This window comes from Canis aureus, chromosome X (genome assembly GCF_053574225.1).
Source record: "Canis aureus isolate CA01 chromosome X, VMU_Caureus_v.1.0, whole genome shotgun sequence".
Lineage (NCBI taxonomy): Eukaryota > Metazoa > Chordata > Mammalia > Carnivora > Canidae > Canis > Canis aureus.
The window spans coordinates 14,955,261-14,973,501 of NC_135649.1; the positions used below are offsets into that span (position 1 = coordinate 14,955,261).

Sequence of the window (18,241 nt, forward strand, 5' to 3'; positions counted from 1 at the left end):
TTCCCATAGCTGAAAGCAGATGGCACGAAGAAGCTTATGGTGTGGAAAGCCAGTTTTCCGGGTATGAAAAGAACCAAGAGAATTGGAGCACTTCAACTTCCTGCCTCTGCTAAGTAGTGATGAAGATAAAGTCCAGGAAGTGTCTTTTGGGTCTCATAGCACTCCAAAACCCCAGATTACCTGACTCAGAACAGGTCCTGGTGTTTTTTTGTTTTAAGATTTTCTTTATTTATGAGAGGGGGGGGGGGCAGAGGGAGAAGCAGGCTCCATGCAGGAAGCCTGATGTGGGACTTGATCCCAGGTCTCCAGGATCACGCCCTGGGCTGAAGGTGGCACTAAACCGCTGAGAAACAACACCCCCCACCCCGGGCGGCCCACCAGGCCCTGGTGTTAAAGAACTCCTAAGGGTGAGAAACCCAGAAGGATATTAAGCAGTGATTTGTAATCATTTAGTTTTAGTGAGAAAGGTAGTGATGTTTTCTTAACATATCACTCACTCTAAGAAGTTATTGTTCACAGGGTATGAACCAGGCTAATAAGTGTGTATAGATGATATCTATTGTTTGTTTCAAAATTCACTTTTGTTTTATTTTATTTTATTTTATTTTATTTTTTTTTTTAAATTTTTTTAATTTTTATTTATTTATGATAGTCACAGAGGGAGAGAGAGAGGTGCAGAGACACAGGCAGAGGGAGAAGCAGGCCCCATGCACCGGGAGCCCGACGCGGGATTCGATCCCGGGTCTCCAGGATCGCGCCCTGGGCCAAAGGCAGGCGCCAAACCGCTGCGCCACCCAGGGATCCCTCACTTTTGTTTTAAAAGAACGAGAAAACATAACCAAGTTAAGTCATGCTATGTTCCATCTTCTTCTGTTACCCAAGCCAAGAGAGAGCTATATCCAGACACCACTGTTCAGGAACCCAAATTCTAGACCAGTGCCAAGGAGGAAAAAGTCGTAAGTAATGGGCAGGACTTATACACATATGTAGTGGCTGAGGACCCTTGGTTGAAATCTTGGCACTGCCATCTGTGGACATGCCAGGAGATCATAGATGTATCCCTTTGTCTCACTAGACTTCACTTTCTTCATCTGTAAAATGGCAATACCTTACCTTACAGGTTGTTGGAAGGATTAAAGAAAATAGTGTAACAGCACTTAAGTTGCTTGTCCAATTATAACCACAGCATTAATGGACTACCCTCACCATTTGAAACCCCAGCTTCCTGGGGGAAAAAATTAAAGCAGAGTGAGGAGTTTGAAACTTCCTACATCTGCAGAGTCCTCAGATGAATCATGGACCAGTCCTTCGTCCCCTCTTTCGAATCTAGAGGATACTATTTCTCCCAAGTTCAGCAGGTTCCCCTGCCCAAATCCTGGTTGGTGTCTGAAAGGAAATATGTTAGGACTGTTAATCCTGAAAGAGCACTGAAGCAGTTTCCATTACCTCTCTGCTCCTTTAAAAAATGGCAAATCTTGGTAGGAAATTGGTGGAAACAGTGCCACTGACAAATAGGAAATCCATCCAGAGTTGCTTATGCTGGTTGCCAATACCGCCCCCATAGGGTAAGTAATACTGAACATTAGATCATTTGCAAACACTGCATTCCCTTCTTCAAATTTTGAGTGTAGGTCACCTTCCTCCAGAAATCCTATTTCCTGAAACAGCTTAGATCCAGAAAAATTACTGATTGCCTGCTTTTGCCTCAAATCCTCACATCATTTTTCCCCTAGCTTTTCATTTAGATTATTTAGTTCACTGGGCAAGAAATGAACCCAGTGTTACAGATATTTTGCCTCTGAGTCTTGCACATTTTTAGTCTGCCATAAACATTTCATCATGGAAACACTTCATTTATGTTTGTTAGCCACCAGTCAGTTCATAAAATAGCAACCATTCCTTCAAAAATCTTTGAATATTACTGAAGAAAACTAAATAGAACTCGGAGAAGTTGGTGCTTTTTTTGCCTCTGGATGCTCTGTCACCACTGAGGCAACTCATTTGGTTAAGAATAAATTTACCGTTATCTGCAAAGTATTTCCTACCCCCTTGAACAACAGAAATTTTACAAAATGATTGTGCTGCCTTGACCCACATGTTTCGAGTTCACCCAGTATGATCTTCCAAAGGCAAAGGCACTGTCTCTCATGCCCCCTTCAGAGAGGGCCTTGAACTTTCTCAATAACAGTGCTGCTGCCCCTTTTCCAGTGATCATTTCTTGGGTGCAGCTCATGGGTATATTAATCATAGTGTGGTCTGATGGTTGAATGAGAGCCTTGACGAGAATCAACCCACATACCCGCTGAGATAGACAATGTTTCTGTTGTATTCATAAAACTTCCATAGGAGGGATGTCTGGGTGGCTCAGCGGTTTAGTGCCTGCCTTTGGCCCAGGGACTGATCCTGTGGTCCTGGGATCGAGTCCCACGTCAGGCTCCCTGCATGGAGTCTGCTTCTCTCTCTGCTTGTGTCTCTGCCTCTCTGTCTGTGTCTATCATGTATAAGTAAATAAAATATTAAGAAAAAAAAAACTTCCATAGGAGAATCAGCATTCAATTACGTTTTCTTAAAGATTTTATCTATTTATTAAAGAGAGAGAGAGAGAGAGAGAGAGCATTCGAACTGGTGAGTGGAGGGACCGGGCGGGGGGAGAGGGAGAAGCAGACTCTGGGCTCCATCCCAAGACCCTGAGATCACAACCTGAGTGGAAACCAAGAGCCAGACTCTACATGCTCAACGGACTGAGCCACTCAGGCTTCCGTCAATTATGATTTTTAACAGCCTTTACTGAAAAACATGTTTTCCTTGTGCAAAACTTAAATCCTCACATATGGAAGCTTAAGCTCATTTCCTGGTGTTCTCTTTTTATGATCAAGGGAGAAACGTCCACCCCAGCAATCGGCTATTTCTCTCCAGGTTTTCTTGATTAAATGACCAAGCAGGTAATCAGAGGCCTTGAACTCTTGATGTTGCAGCTTCTATGGCTAATTAAATGGCAAAGAACTGAATTCAGAGATATGATTAATACCATCAGGGTACTCTCTGGTTTTAATGTTCATAAATTATGATTGAACAATAAAATTTTTATATGGGCTATAGGATTTTTCTTAAGGATCAGAATTCATCAGTGTGTTCCCCATTGAATTTATTTGCTTGTTCATTTGCTTTAGGAAACTCTAGAACTTATTTATTTGGAGAATGATCCCAGAGAAAGGACACGGTAAAGACCAAGCCACCATCCTAGTGCAATTGCAAGTGTAGGATTCTCTGGCTTTTCTTTCTGAATGTAAATCAAGAAAGCCAATCCATTTCTATAAAATTGGTTCTGGAGACCTTTGTTTCTGAAGCACAGTTCCCCCAAATGATCTGACTAGGAGAGACTCTTTGCCAGCTAATAAATGTGTCAAGTTGTATTCCAGAATACAGTAGTCACTCTTTCTGTCCCTGGAATTCCAGTGGGACGTTGACAAGATTTCTTTAAATTGCATTTTTCTCCCTGCTTGGAGTTAAGTGGCAAAAGCCTTTGGCAAATGGCTTTTCTCTAATCTCTTCATTTGTAGTTCTATCCAGTCATTCCTCTGGGATTTTGAACATAATTAGATGGACACGAAGGGTGGTACTTGCCACCTGGTCTCTTAAACACCTCCTCTGCTGCCCTACCTGGTTAATGGTGAGACCCCAGTGTTGGTTGACCTTGGTACACTTGAACCTGTCCCCCTGTCCTCCCTCTGAGCTCATCACCAGTCTTGACCTGATAACTGGTCACTGAGAGGTTCTGAGGGACCGTTTGTGAGGATGGAGAGCAAACTGGCAAGTGGCACCAATTATGTGTATCTTCACGAAGGATGGGTGTTTGAAATCTCTCATTTTCAGAGTTTCAGAAAGACGGCCAACTCCTTTCTGCTCAGATAGTACTGAGACTGCTCCTGATTAGACTGTCTGAATTCCCTCATTTTTACTCATCACAGTCACATCTGTTTGGGTTTCTGTCTCTCTCCTGGAGATGCCTCTTGAGAGCAGATCCCCTCAGCTTCTTTACAGCTCATCTGAGGCCTGCCAAAATCTCAAAAGAGATTGGCAGAGAACGATCAGCATTCTATGCTCTGATAACTCACATAACTCTCCCTGAAAAGAATGCTAAAACCTGGTTCTCAAGTGAACCCAGGAGGAATGGAGCCAAAGAGACTTGTGGTATTTTTCTTTGGAATCCAATTTAGAGTTTATGTTCCAGTGGGGCAAGAAGGGAAAGCGAAGAGGGGGCCCATGAGGAGGGTAAGGAAAAGACAGAGCAGGAACAGGGGAATGTACCAACAAATCATAGGCTCCAGAATCAGAAAGACTTTAAAGAACATCTCATCCAGAGATTTTCAAATGCCTTGTTTTGAGCAGTGGAATCTTTCTAATTTTTTTCTTCGTAGGAAGTTATACAGGGGTGCCTGGCTGGCTCAGCGGGCTGGGCGTGCGACTCTTGGTTTCAGCTCAGGTCATGACCTCAGGGTCCTGGAATGGAGCCGCTCCAGCACTTAGCAAGGAGTCTGCTTAAGATTCTCTGCCTCTGCCCCTCCTCCAGCTTGCACTTGTGCGTGAGCATGTGTGCTCTCTCTCTCCTCTCTCAAATAAATAAATCTTAAAACAGAAAGAAATCATAGTCCCAGTGTATAAAATAGATGAAAGCAGAGATGCTGTGGTTGGAATGTGGGTGAAGGAACTTAAATCACCTCCACCTACTCTTAGGGCTCTGCAGAATACAATTTGAAAGCCATTAAGGTTGTCTAAAGGATGACTTTAAGGATGGGAATACGGTAGCCCCAACAGGAGAAATGGCATGCCCAAGGTCACACAGCCCATTAGTGGCAGAGACAGGATGAAAATATATGCCCCCTGTCACCCAGGCTAGAACTCTGTGTGACTTGAGCAGGAGAAAGGAGCTAAGGGTGCTTTCCCACCGAACGTGATCAGGGAGGGAGCTCGGTGGACAGTGCACTGGGAAGAGGGGGTCCGGGAGGAGCAAAGGTGAGTGGACCCACCCAGCACAGAGCAACTGGGAGCCCTGGGCTTAAGCAGGGTGCAGTGTAAACGGGGAGGAACAAAGCAAGACAGGAGAAAAAGTCACTGTGGAAATAGGTGTCAAAGGAAGATTCCTCACCCTCCCACTCAGATGCCATCCTCCTGGTGGAGTGGCAGTGAGGCAGAAAGGCAAGGCAAAAAATGCTTTTCCAGGGTTGGCTGCAGTTTTTAAATTATGCCTTCCTAAGGTGGATTAGGTTTGGGCACAGTTCTTTGAGAATTTGAGACTTACACTCACTCTTTGAGTTGAGAAGCACCTGCGAAATATACATGGGCATTAGGAAGGGATGAGATATATCTGTGTGATTAATGGCTAAGCTGATTGCATGGTATGATTTGGACCCAAAGTCAAATGGCTTTCCTTCCCTTTCCCCATGGATGATTCCCCCCTCTAGTCACAGGTCTCTGGGAATTCTATTAAGGAAGGAGACAGGAGAATTCTTGTGTGGTCTGTAGGCAGACAGGCCACAGGTGCTCAGTAGAAGTTAAAAGCATGCTGAAAGGGAGTAGGAACCCTTTAAGGTCCATTCCACACCCTGAATATTTTGCCCCTGGTCAGATCTTCTGAGGCCTCTTTTGGTGAGATTATTTCTCTTTATGGTAATTGGGATTTGAGTCCCCTACATCCGGAGCCAGGAAACATCCTCCTTCCCTTAAGAAGCAACGTAAATCAGTCACTCGTCAATTATTTTCAACAAACTGTTTATTGAGCATCAACTATATGTGACAGGAACTGCGCCAGGAGATGGGAATATAGTGGGGACCAAGACCCAGTCCCGATTTTCAAGGTGTTCCAAGTCCGGTGGGGGCCCACCAGGGTTTTTCCCTCCTGAATTAATGTCTGGAGTAGTGGGTACTGGAGTTGACTTGAGGTGCTAAAACTCTCTTCCAAGCCCATCCTCCCTGTGCTTTCGAGAGAGCCAAAAACACAGAGCCCGCAAACCTGGGGGGAGTTTCAGCTGTTCAGGCATGATTGTCCTGTAACCCTCCGCCTCAGTCCCTGCAACCTTCACCCCAGCCTGCCTTTGCAGGCTCCTATCAGTGCTTCTGATAGGGCCACAGACATTTCCAGACTGGGGACAAGTGGAAGGGGAGGTGGCAGCAGCTTCCCCTGTGGAGCAGTGAAATCTCCAGAAGGGTCAGGTGCTACAGCTCTGATGCGCCAAGAAGCCCAAAGGAGTTTCTCCTAGTTGGGAGCTCGGGCAAGAAGAGACTGGGCTCTGGGCATTTGGTTTTGCATCTGCATCAATTCTGAAAAGATCTGGAAATGGGGTGGGGGGTCCAGTAAGGAGCATAGTGGCAGCTCCGAGACAGCAGCCCTACTGTTGGCAGCTTCCTTTTTGGCATTAGAAATCAAGTAAAACGCTAGTGTATGTTTTGAAGATGGGGACGGGGATGGGGCATTCTCTTTGTTGCATCCTTGACCTCGAAACTCCTTTTTCTTCTCCAGATTAAAATATAGAACAGGGAAAGGACAGAACTTGTGAATAGAGTGAGGCGAGAAAAAGCCACACTCGATTCCTGAATTGGAGGGAGAGATGCTGCTAGAACTGGAGGAGGGGGAAAAAAAAAAAAGACGTTAGAGGAGATTGGAGATGGGCCAGGGCTACAATAACGAGTCTCGGCACTGCGTTTCCCCAATACTGCTTTGTGCACACGACCCGAGCTCTCCGGCTTGGATACCAAACCCAAACGAATGGTTTGGGGCAAGAGGAGAAGCGGGGTTCGGACGGCACAGATTGGCCTGTAATGAAAAGTCAGCAGAAACCACTGGGTGGCAGCGTGGTGTGCGAGCGCAGCTCTGCAGTGCCCGCCGCCGCCGCCGCCGCCGCCGCCGGGAGGGCCGAACCGTCTGCGAGCCCTGGCCTCTCTCCCGAAGGGCTACAAGTGTCGCCAGGCGAAATGGCTCAGCGGGTGTGCGTGTCTGGGGGAGGGGGCAGTTGTGAGTCGTACACCCCGGCAGGGGCCCGGCGAACTTCCCAGGGGCGCTAGCCCGGGGCGGTGTGGCCCGCTAAGAGTCCCACGGTAACGAAAGAGCCCACACCGCCACCCCCCCGCCACCTGCGGGCGGCCCCCCGCCCCCGCTCCTCCGGCCCAACTACCTCCTCCCGGGGCCCCTGCATCACCGCTTCCTCCCGAAGCTCCGTTTGGCCAGAGGAGGGCGGGAAGCCTCGGGCGGTGGGGCAGTGGCCGAGCCCCTACAGGTGTTAGCCTGCGCCGCCCGCCGGGGCCCGGGGGGGGGGGGGGGCGGGGGGCGGGGCGGCCGGGAGCCAGCGGGCTGGGCTCCGGGAGGGAGGGGCCGCCGGGGGAGGGGGCCTCGGGGAGGCCGCGGCGCTCTTCCGGAGGGTGCCTGCAGCGACTGGATTCCTATGCAGAGCCGGTGCCGCGCCCAGAGCAGCAGCAGCAGCCGCCACCGCCGCCGCCGCCGCCGCCGCCGCCGCCACGATGCGAGGCCGTTACCTGTTTGATCCCCGCCGGCCAGCCGGCGCGGGCCAACTTTTCCCGATCGCCAGGCCCCGAAGTTGCAAGGACTAGTCGGAGGCTCGGAGGGGCCAGGGCGAGGGCGCGCTCCCCCGCGCGCTGCCTCCTTCCCCCCTCCCGCCGCCCGCGCTCGCGGCCTCTCTCCCGCCCGCGCCGCTCCCTCCGCCCGCCTCCCCGCTCCGGCCCCCTCCGCGCGGCACAGGGCGGGGGGTGCCGCGAAACTCCGACCCGAGCCACTTGGACTCGCACAGTGTCCTCGGGGCGCAGGGGCCGAGCGCACGCAGCCGCGCCGCGCTGCCTCCGCCGCCAGTCTCGCCGCGATCCCGGCCCGGGCTGTGGCGTCGGCTCGGACCCAGGCAGCCCGCAGCCCGCGCGGGGGCCGGACCACCGCCCGAGGAGCCGGGACGGCATGCTGAGCCCCCTTCTCGGCTGACGGCCGAGCGCGGAGAAGCCCGGGCGAGCCCCGGCAAGGGAGGCGAGGGCGGCCGCGGCGCGAGACCGAGCGGACGCGCCGCGGAGGAGCGGGAGGCGAAGGCGAAGCCAGAGAGGGGCCGCCAAAGAAGTGGTGGTGGTGGGCGTCGTGGCCATGGCGGCGGCTATCGCCAGCTCGCTGATCCGTCAGAAGAGACAAGCCCGCGAGCGCGAGAAATCCAACGCCTGCAAGTGTGTCAGCAGCCCTAGCAAAGGCAAGACCAGCTGCGACAAAAACAAGTTAAACGTCTTTTCCCGGGTCAAACTCTTCGGCTCCAAGAAGAGGCGCAGAAGGAGACCAGGTTGGAAGGGGCGCTTGGACGGCTTTGGGGCTTTTTAAATTTTCCATACTTTACGAGAGTGGAGGGGGGTGGAGGGCGGGTATGTACGCGTAGGTGAGTTTGTCGGGGGCCCATCTGGTGCGGATGCGGCCACCTCGCCGGTGTGCGTGCGTGGGAAGCGATTGCTTTCTCGCCACGTTCCTAGCGGTAACTGGTTTGCTGCATTGCAACTGCCGTGGGACGGGCGCAGAGCCCGGAGCCGCGCCGGCCCGGGGGCTGGGGGGGCGCCCTCCGCTTCGGACGCGCCGCATTTGTGCAAGCCCCGGGGGGCTCTGGCACGCGTGACCCAGACGTGGCTGCCGTGCGGAGCTGTGCGCGTGGCGTGGAAACTGCCGGCGCGGAGCCGGGCAGACACCGCCGCCCGCCCTGGTGAACCCGGAGAAACCTTCCTTTGCCTTTACCCCTGCAACTCTGACCCTTCCCCCGAGCCAGCTTCCACCCCCCGAGGGACGCGGGCTTTGGCTCTCTTGGCCTTGTGTTTCTTTGATCACTTTTAAGCTTATCGGGACAGACTTGACTTGTGGTGCACCCTGGAAATATTTGCTGGAGTGAGGGAGGCGGGGGGGAGTGGATTCCTAAAACCTTGGGGCAAAGAGCTTGGTGATCTGGTTAGGCTAGTGAAACTGGTTACTAAATGCTACAAAAATGCTGGATAGAGGAAAGAATTAAAACTCATCGCCAGATTGTAGGTCCTTTGGAACCTATTCGGTGAGAAGAGTAGCGCGCTGTTCCGGTGCCAGGGAAATTCACTCAGCTCTAGGTGTCAGGTTGCGTCAAGGTAAAGCTTCAGGCGAACCTGCAGCTTCTGTGGCTATCCTTCATCAAATGAATCCTTGACGCTGTTTTCTTACTTCTAACTAGACAAATAATACAGAATTTCAGACTTATTCATCAATTTGTGCCCTGTGTGGTTCACACGCTATGGAATGGAAACGCAGACATCCATTTTCTGTTTGCTCGAAGTTTTTAAGGCGTTCGCTGTGAATTGGGCTTGTTTTAAAAAAAGGCTTCAGCGGTTGCAAAGCATGATTATGTGGCCTGAATAATCACATACACATTATTTCGGTGCAGGTGTCTGTATTCAGTAAAAGCAAATTTTGGTAGCGCGGCTGTTATTGGTAAATTTGGTATTTTATTAAATCTATGGGGATTCATAATTGAGAATCCTTGTAATTGAGGACCCGTAGTTTAGATCTTCAGATTTCTGATACAAAATTTGAAAATAAACGTGAACTAATTTGCTTTCCTCCCCACCAACAAAAACACTGCTCTTCTTGCACCCATTTTCCCTAAGGTTATTTAACACGATAGAGTATGGTAATGGTTGTTTTTTTTTCCCCTTCTCCCCTCTTTTTCTGTAGCACAGCTCAGTTTTCTAAATGTGAGTCCTTTGATGGGGTTCCAGATTATTTATGCATTTTCAACATTATGATGGGAGGGGAATATTTATTCAAAGAGCAATAATTCCGAGAGAAGTCTTTGTTAGTGTGTTTTTGGTCTCTGGTTGGCAAACCACTCTAAATTATCTTGATTATTTCTCCTTCTCTTTCCACGCGCAAAGTGGCACATGGTTAAAAGGCAGAACATAACATTTGCCAACCCCTTCCGAATGCTCAATGAGATAGAGTACCACTCTGTAAGCCGAGGCACTCGCTATCAGAAACTAGCTACCACTGTCAGAAGAAGCTTTAGGGCTTGTCCCAGAGTGACGAGGTCAAAACCTATTTTTTTTTTCCCCGGTCTGGAGATTCACTCTGAAATTTGGAGTTTGTTGGCTTGTTTTCTTTCAGAGGACTCTTTAAAGTTGGGGCGTGACATTTTACACGAAAATTTGAAACTAGAATTTTGAATTCTGCGTCTTTTCAGCTACACATGCACAACTTACCAATTGATCCCAATCCTCGTTGTCTTTGCAGAGCCACAACTTAAGGGTATAGTCACCAAACTCTACAGCCGACAAGGCTACCACTTGCAGCTGCAAGCAGATGGAACCATTGATGGCACAAAAGACGAGGACAGCACTTACAGTAAGTGACTGCAGAATAAATAGCATAGCCCCAGCGTGTCTTGGCATTGTGTTTTCTTCGTTTTTCTTTTAAGCTAACAACGCTTGTGAAATTCGGACCTGAATGCAAAAAATACAGTCAACACTTGTAATCCTGTTGATGCTGGTGAACCTAAAGGAAGTTGAACGTGAAAATATGTAAAGTAGTGAACTAGAGCAGATAATGTTGACACCATCGGAAGAACAATCCAAATGTCATCTCCATGGTAATCTGGATATTATGGCTGTCCTTTGGATTTTATTACTTTTTTTCCCACAGAAAATTTACTCACCCCCACACTGATCCTGAAATAGCATGCTATCTCTACTCTTAAGAACCGGTCTCATCCCAAGAGAGAGGAGTGGTTTCGTGTCATGAGAACTCATCATTACAAGCTTTCACTCCTGCACCCCTCACCCCCCCAACACACACACTGATAACTCTGAGACTAATTGGGAGTTTAACGACTGAGATACCTCCACAGGTGGGTGAAGGGATTTCTTTTAGTGATTGATTGATTGATTGATTGATTGATTACCTTGGATTAAGTAAAGACCAAGTTGGGACCATAATGGTGAACCTAAAAAAAGGAAACACATCAAAAATCAAGGCAATTTTATTTCTAATTATTGAAGTAATGTGATGATGAGATGTTATATAACCTTTTTATCACATATGCTTTTATTTGTTTGAAGTAATAAAAACAAACTTGCAAATAGTGAAGCTTCTCTTCCCTCATGACTACTGTTTTCCTGCAATTCATAGATTTCTGCAGACCCATTAACTGTTCCATTAGGCTGAAGCACCTAGTTCTCACAATTCACTATTTTCCCTAATTTATATTGCAATTCCATCAGACTTCAATAATTTCCCAGAAACATCCCCTTTATGGGCTAAGAAAACAGCTAAGGAAAGCCGGTCAGAAGGCTAACAAGTCCTCTGAAGCATTTTTAGAGATGTTGGGCTGTAGACAGCAAAGCCATAGACAGGGGTCCCCATGCTAAGTGTCAAAGGAGTTTCTCACCTTTTAAAAATGCCTCCTGGGCTGATGTCCAAGCTAGGACGTCAAGAGGAAGTCACCTTTAATTACCCTTGAAGAAAGCCCTGGTGGTACCCTAGGATGAAAAACATCCATACCAGATGAGGTCTTCACTGCTTTTGCGAAATGCTGTGGTACTGTTGTGATATGAAAGTTCTACAGTGAGTATCCTAGATGTTCTTTTGTGCATACTCTTCTATTTGAAAAAATTAGTCAGATGTAACTAGAGGATTTTACTGTAATCATATAATAGACAATTAATACATAATGATCAGTAATAAAACATTCCCATAAATCATATATACAAATCAGTGTTCGGGGAAGGAAAGGGCAGTGGGTGTGAGCCAGTCTATTTCTTCGAAGTGCCTGGGCAAAACGGATCTAGTGGGCATTATTGAAAGCAAGTTTATGATTAGCTGCTAATGAGCACCATCAAGTTTTCCTCCATCTGTTTCTAACGTCTTCTCTCCATTAAAATCAGAGAAAAAATTATTTGGGGGGTCCAGTGTTCACATGTGTTTTCTTGAAAAGGAAAAACTTTTTAAAATCAGACAGTGCACTTGTATTTTGTAAACAGCAGCATACCAAATGTATCAAGATCACACGGTATGTGATTCATTTTAAGACATGTATACACTTGCACACTTGAATGCATGCACACAGTCATTTTAAGACATGTATACACTTGCACACTTGAATGCATGCACACAGGCAAACACATATATGTATGTATATCAAGATTCTGTTTCCTACAGTGGAGCTTTAAATCACGTAGTAGGTTTCATTCTTCAGTTCCTATATACTCATAGCTTCTGCCTTTGTCTTATACCTGTGACTGATACGAATGGCATTTCTGTGTACTAATGATATTATAAGACCTTGAAAGAGCTTAGCCTGATAAGCAGAGTCTGTTTTGAGGCAGAATGAAATAATAAGAGGTAAGTCAACCAGTGGTAAGTATTACCACAACGTGAAGCATTCAGATGAAGAGGATCTCGAAAGACATAGCAAGTCTGTGCAGCTTGACCCTACCCCAGATGCCAAGTGTGGCCAGAGGCTGAGGGGACCAGCTAATCTCCCCAGTTGAGGATATTGTAGGGCATAAATCATCATGAAGGATGTTTAATGATTAAAATGATCATCATTACAATGGAAGTCTAGCCATGTGAATTCATTCCTTTTTCCCCCCTAAAGCCAAGCAATTTTCTTGGCATTCATTCATTTTTTTAAATGAGTAGAACAAGAATACAAGTTGTTTTTTTCTTCAACTGTAACTCTTTCATTTATATAGTGTTTCCTTAATATGTATTCTGGATACCACGTTTATATTTTTCTTATATTTATTTATTTTTAGGACCTTTCATCCTTTTTTTTTTCTCATTTTGTTCAAATTGAGTTGATGATACTTGAATTCTGACATGGTAAGCAAAATCATGACAAAACAAATTCGTTCACATTTGTCCAGATATTATCTCTTCCTAAAAAAACATATGTTGTATATTATTATGCGTTTAAGCTGACCTTTGATATATTATTACAATGGTTGATGTCAGTTCAATAAAATCTCATCGTGAGCAAATCATCCGTTGTAAATTATGTATTTTCCCCCTGAAAAGGATAAGATGATAGATACTTCGTGGCAGCAATTTTATTCTAATCTGCCTTGGGTGGGATGAAGGCTATTTTCAAAGAATAGGCAACTTTCCCTTCAAATCTCCAGCCATGTTACCCGTTCATTTTGTCAAGTCTTCCCAATCTACATTAAGATACACTTCTAATAATTGCTCCCTTTGAGAAATTGACCTTAGCCCAACGAATGAAGAAGGATGACCTCAGTAATCCTATCCAGTAAACACTAAGTGCCAACTTGTGCACATCTCTGAGAAGATGATCCCTTCAGGGTAGAAGGAGTTTAATTGGTTTTATGTAGACACACAGAACAAACAAGAAACAAAAGCCTTTTTATTTATTAAAAGATTCTTCAAAAATTTGATGGAAATGGAAGAGATTTTAGGTGTTGAATGGATGTGTTTTAGATACATGAATGAAGTCAATTATTTTCTTCTCATATTTAGAATATTTGCATCCTAATTGAAATAGTATCTTCTGTCCTTGAGGGAGTACTCCAGATTTAGAGAAGCACAGACACACAGGAAAATATTGATTCTGCCCAAGCTTACCGCTGATAACATTTCTTTGCATTCTTATCTGGAAAGGGTGCCCCTTCAGACTTTCAGCCAACCCAGTTTATGATCTATCTGGAATGTCTAAAGAAAAGAAAAGATTGGACTAGGATGACCAGCCACTGTTTACTTTTTCTGCTTTCTTCAATTTTTTTTTTGTTTTAGGGTGCTGATTTTTGTCACAGAAATTTATGGTACATAATGAAAAATTCATGTTCTACCAGCTAGTTTGTGCCATTATTCAGGAACAGAGAATCTCAGACGTGGATTACTGATAGTTTTTGCTTTTCTTCCACCTCATGCTATCTGATATTTGGAATTCAAGCATTTTATTGCTTATTAAAACCCACACCAGAGAGTGATTGAGGCATGTGGTGAAAATCAAATCTTTTTCTCTCTCTTACTTTTGTCTTTTTTTCTTTTTTGCTTGTTACAAGCTGCATTGAGAGAATTAAGGAGGTTCTGAATGTTGTGAAGAATGAGGTTCTAGAAACATTCTGAATTTCATTTATCATTCCCTGTCCTCTATTACTATGACTGAACTAGGATTCAGACACAGACTGGTATTCTAGTTGTCTGGTGGTATGCAGTGGTATGGCTTTTACGCAAAAACCCATATGGAAGTTTTTGTTTTCTAGATCCCAGATTTTTTTTAAACGAGAACTTTTATATAATGGGATTATGATCTATCACATTCCAAAAATATGATATTATCATGCTTTCACTGCACAGATTGCTATCAATACACAAATGTGTGTTGAGCACCTCTGTGAGCAAGGCATCATCAACAGAAAGAGATATATACATGACATACGCAAAAATACAGACTCCTTTCCTATGCATTGCATTGTCAAATATAGCATGAGATTCTGGCTTGCAATCTGTGCAATTACTTTCCTTTACCTCACATAACAGAAGGGCACAGCTTTTAATATGATGAGCATTGAATGAGGTGCCATCAGTGGCATGTGGTAGGAACACTTGTATTTTGAACTGTACAATATGTCCTAGCTGCTCTCTGGTAACACCCTGATTTTAAGGGAAATATACATTGTAGGCTCCCCAAGGAATATTTAGTTCTTCATTAATATTTCTAATCCACATTACCCCACCTACTGCAGCAGTGTGTGTGTGTGTGTGTGTGTGTGTGTGTGTGTGTGTGTGTATCAAGGTGAGAGATCTCAGAAAAGCTATTCTTACCCATATGGTGACTCTCTTACATTCTTGTTCACAGAAATGATAGCAGACCAATATATCATCTTCAGTAAACTTACACACCAAGGCAAAAATCATCAACATTGGTCTATGACTCTTGAAAGGTGCACAGGCTAGCTTCAAAAGATGTGTGTGGCAAGCACTACGTTTTAAAAATGTACTGTTTTATTTTTATTCACAGTGTAGGAGGGAGTAGACAGCTGGTAGGGGGAGGACGCCCACTGGTTTTCTCCAGTGAGTGGTGTGTGATTGTGAGGAGAGGCTGGGTGTAAGTTTCACGCAATCAAACCTTCAAATGGAGAAATGAAGGCCTCTTTGGTACCAGCTGGCTGCCTACTTACAACTATTTTGCTAAATAAACAAACAGACCTCTTAGTTCATTATTTGTACTCCTATCACCTTTGTTACTAGACACTAAAAGCTAGGCACGGCCCCCCACCGCCATCCCAAACCCTATCTTGGAAAATGTTGGTTCTTTAAGAAATACTGAAATACTACTCCAGGAACATAAGACTACAAAATGACTTTTTTTTTCAAGGCCTGGATTTATTTTTGGGTTGTTGCATTGGAAATAATACAGATAATTTAGATGAGGGAGTTAGACTAGTATCTTTTCTAAGATTCTAGGAATATCTCCCCAACTGGTAGATCATAACCATTTCTGTGAATTTTAGCAGTCATCTAGGCGGGGAGAGCAGTTTAAAATAGTTCGTTGAGGATAAAGTTATTTAATATATCGACCAATTCCTGAAACTGTAGCTCTCCAAAAGCATCGGGATTCCCTACTTCCAACACTATACAAACCATGGGATTGTCTTTCATTTCCCCAGGATGTTTGACAATATGCAGCCATAGCAGAGCGCCAGTTTTGTGACTGCAAGCAGACACACAAGCATACTAAGGGGTAGAAGAGGGCCTATCTATCTGTCTATGTGTGAATATGTAGACATATTTTTACCAAGCACACGTTACTTTTGGAGGGCCAGACCTGCTGGAAACAAAAGCTATGGAACTCAGAATGATAACATTATTTTCACATTCTCTTTTGATTTTAGCCCTATTTAACCTCATCCCTGTGGGTCTTCGAGTGGTGGCCATCCAAGGAGTTCAGACCAAGCTGTATTTGGCAATGAACAGCGAGGGATACCTGTACACCTCGGTAAGCCTTTCACTGGCTTGTGCTTTGACTACTCTGGTTTTCATCAGATGTGAAATAAAATATGCTGCATATGTGTTATCATTGCAGATTTCTGTGATGAGGAAGAATGTTCTTGATGGAAATATCCCATCTGAAAGGACAAATTAACTTCCAGTGAAAATTATATCTATTGCTGGTTAATCATTTGAAGCTAACGTTTTTGGTATAAAATCAAAGAGCCACTAAACTTTTTTGCATACGATGATACTTGGGTTATCATTTTATGTAGCGTATAATATAATGCTCTGCCTTGCTGTCTTGCTTTGCAGCTGTGGGAAGCAAAGCCATTTCTATAGCACAGCTCAACATGTGTTTATCCATGTTTTCTCCTCAAGAAATCAAGGAGACCTCTTCCTCAAATTAACTGTAAGACATAAAAGACAATTCTGGAAGTGTCTCTATTTCTTATCTTCAGTTCAATTCAGTCACACTGGCTATCTCTACTCCTTTTTCCATCAGGCACATTTCAGCCTCTCCATGTGTGCAAATTCCTGCTTTTCCCAAGAAATTTGTGGACAGTGTAGACAACAATTCAGTTAGGAACCTGAGGCCGAATTCCACTTTTTAAAAATGTTTAACATTTAAATACAGGCAGAAGTGGTACAGTTATCAGGGTGAAGATTTCACTCTTCCCACTAAATGTAGTTCCCTATCACAGGAGACACCTTAATCTGTGGATAGTCTGTAATCTTCGTTTGGAATTTCTTATCTTTCAAGAAAAGGCTAGGATGTGTAAAATGGAGAGAATTGCTTGTCAAGCTTCCCGCTGGAAGCTTGTCATGGAGGCTGTTCCAGTGGTTGGAGAAATCTGTTCCTCCAACTGCCAGAATGCTTAACCTGTAAATCCTTGTGCTCTCGAGTCTGTTCCCTGAGGTTATTGCAAAGCCAGGTGTGTAGAAAGACTGTTGGCAGGTGTGGTGGAAACCATGACATAGCCCTGGTTTTCAGAGTCCAGGCTGAGAGAGAGTTGGGAGAAGAGTAAGACCACAGAGGGCCGACTCATTTGCCAAACTGGGTAGTCTGTTTCATATTTACCAGAAAAGAGTAATCACCAGCATGATCCTCTCACCCTGGTCACTATCAGCTTCCTATCAGGCCATTTCAAAGGTCTTGTCGAATAAATGCAGGGGCTTTATCATGTTCAACAAATGAAAAATTTGGATTTATTGCTATATTCATGGGCTCTGCCATTTATCAATACATTGCTCTTATTATAAAGGATAGGAAAGGAGATTTGTTTTTCAGGTTTGTGTGTTAAGGTAAGAGAATTTAATAATGCAGGATTTTAACTAACATCACTTAGATCCACAGCCTACCTCAACAGGACCAGATACAAAGGTAGGTTCTTAATAAAAAGTAAATGCTTGTTTTCTGAAACTACAGTGCAGGCATGGGAAGGAAATGGAATATACAAAGCATACTTTTGAGAAGGTAAATACCAGATGGCATAGAAACTAATTATTAGCATTACTGGTCAAAGATCCAGAAGGTTGATTTTTTTTAAATCTTGCAACAATAACTGTAATTTTGGAAATAACAAGTTAGAGTGAGGAAAAAGTTATGTAAGTTAGGTAATATGTCAGGTGCCCCCACTGAAGAAAATTAGAGCACTCAGTATTACATTTAGGGAACTGAGATAAAAAATTTATAGCCTACCATTCAGACTGACCATTATTTTAGCAAACAGGTAAATGCCAACATGAGCTCATTTCTAAGGAAGACTTCCCAGGAGGAATCAGCATTATAGATTGATGGGCTTCCTTTCCACGCTTGGGCAAACTGATAGCGAAATGTGGGACACTTTGTATGTATTTCCCTTTAAGGAAAAGGAACCTTGAGTAAGCAAAGGAAAGAACCTTTGTTTTCATTGAGGAAGGAAAGCTGTCTGATTGATAACCCTGGAGTTCATATAGGGAAAACATCCAGTTAGTCTGCTCCAGGAAAGAATCTGAATCTCCTCCAGGATATATTTTCCAGTTCTCCTTATTACTTCTCTTGGATCATGGCTTGGAATCCCTTCCCTGTGTTGATCACCCATTTCGTTATCATTTAAAGTATGGTGCCCAGAGTCTGTTAGGATAGAGTCTATCTTAGTGACTTTGGCATCTTGTGGTGTTGCGACCAAAAAGCTAAAGGAAATAACCCTCATCAAAAGAGAGAGGATCATTCTTCACTTATATGAAACCGTGGTGCTTCTACTG

At 44.9% G+C, this 18,241-nt stretch overlaps 1 protein-coding gene across 4 annotated transcripts in view; it reads left to right on the plus strand.

The window, feature by feature from the left end:
• Positions 1-18,241, plus strand: part of FGF13 (fibroblast growth factor 13) — a 502,053-nt gene that overhangs the window by 423,279 nt on the left and 60,533 nt on the right. For 3 of the 4 annotated variants that reach the window (XM_077890187.1, XM_077890186.1, XM_077890189.1), the window contains 2 exons: positions 10,277-10,387; positions 15,898-16,001. In XM_077890187.1, coding sequence (XP_077746313.1) covers positions 10,277-10,387; positions 15,898-16,001 — 215 coding nt within the window. Of the gene's footprint in view, positions 1-7,423; positions 8,322-10,276; positions 10,388-15,897; positions 16,002-18,241 lie in introns of those variants that run through there. The other variant, XM_077890188.1, reaches the window with a different exon arrangement.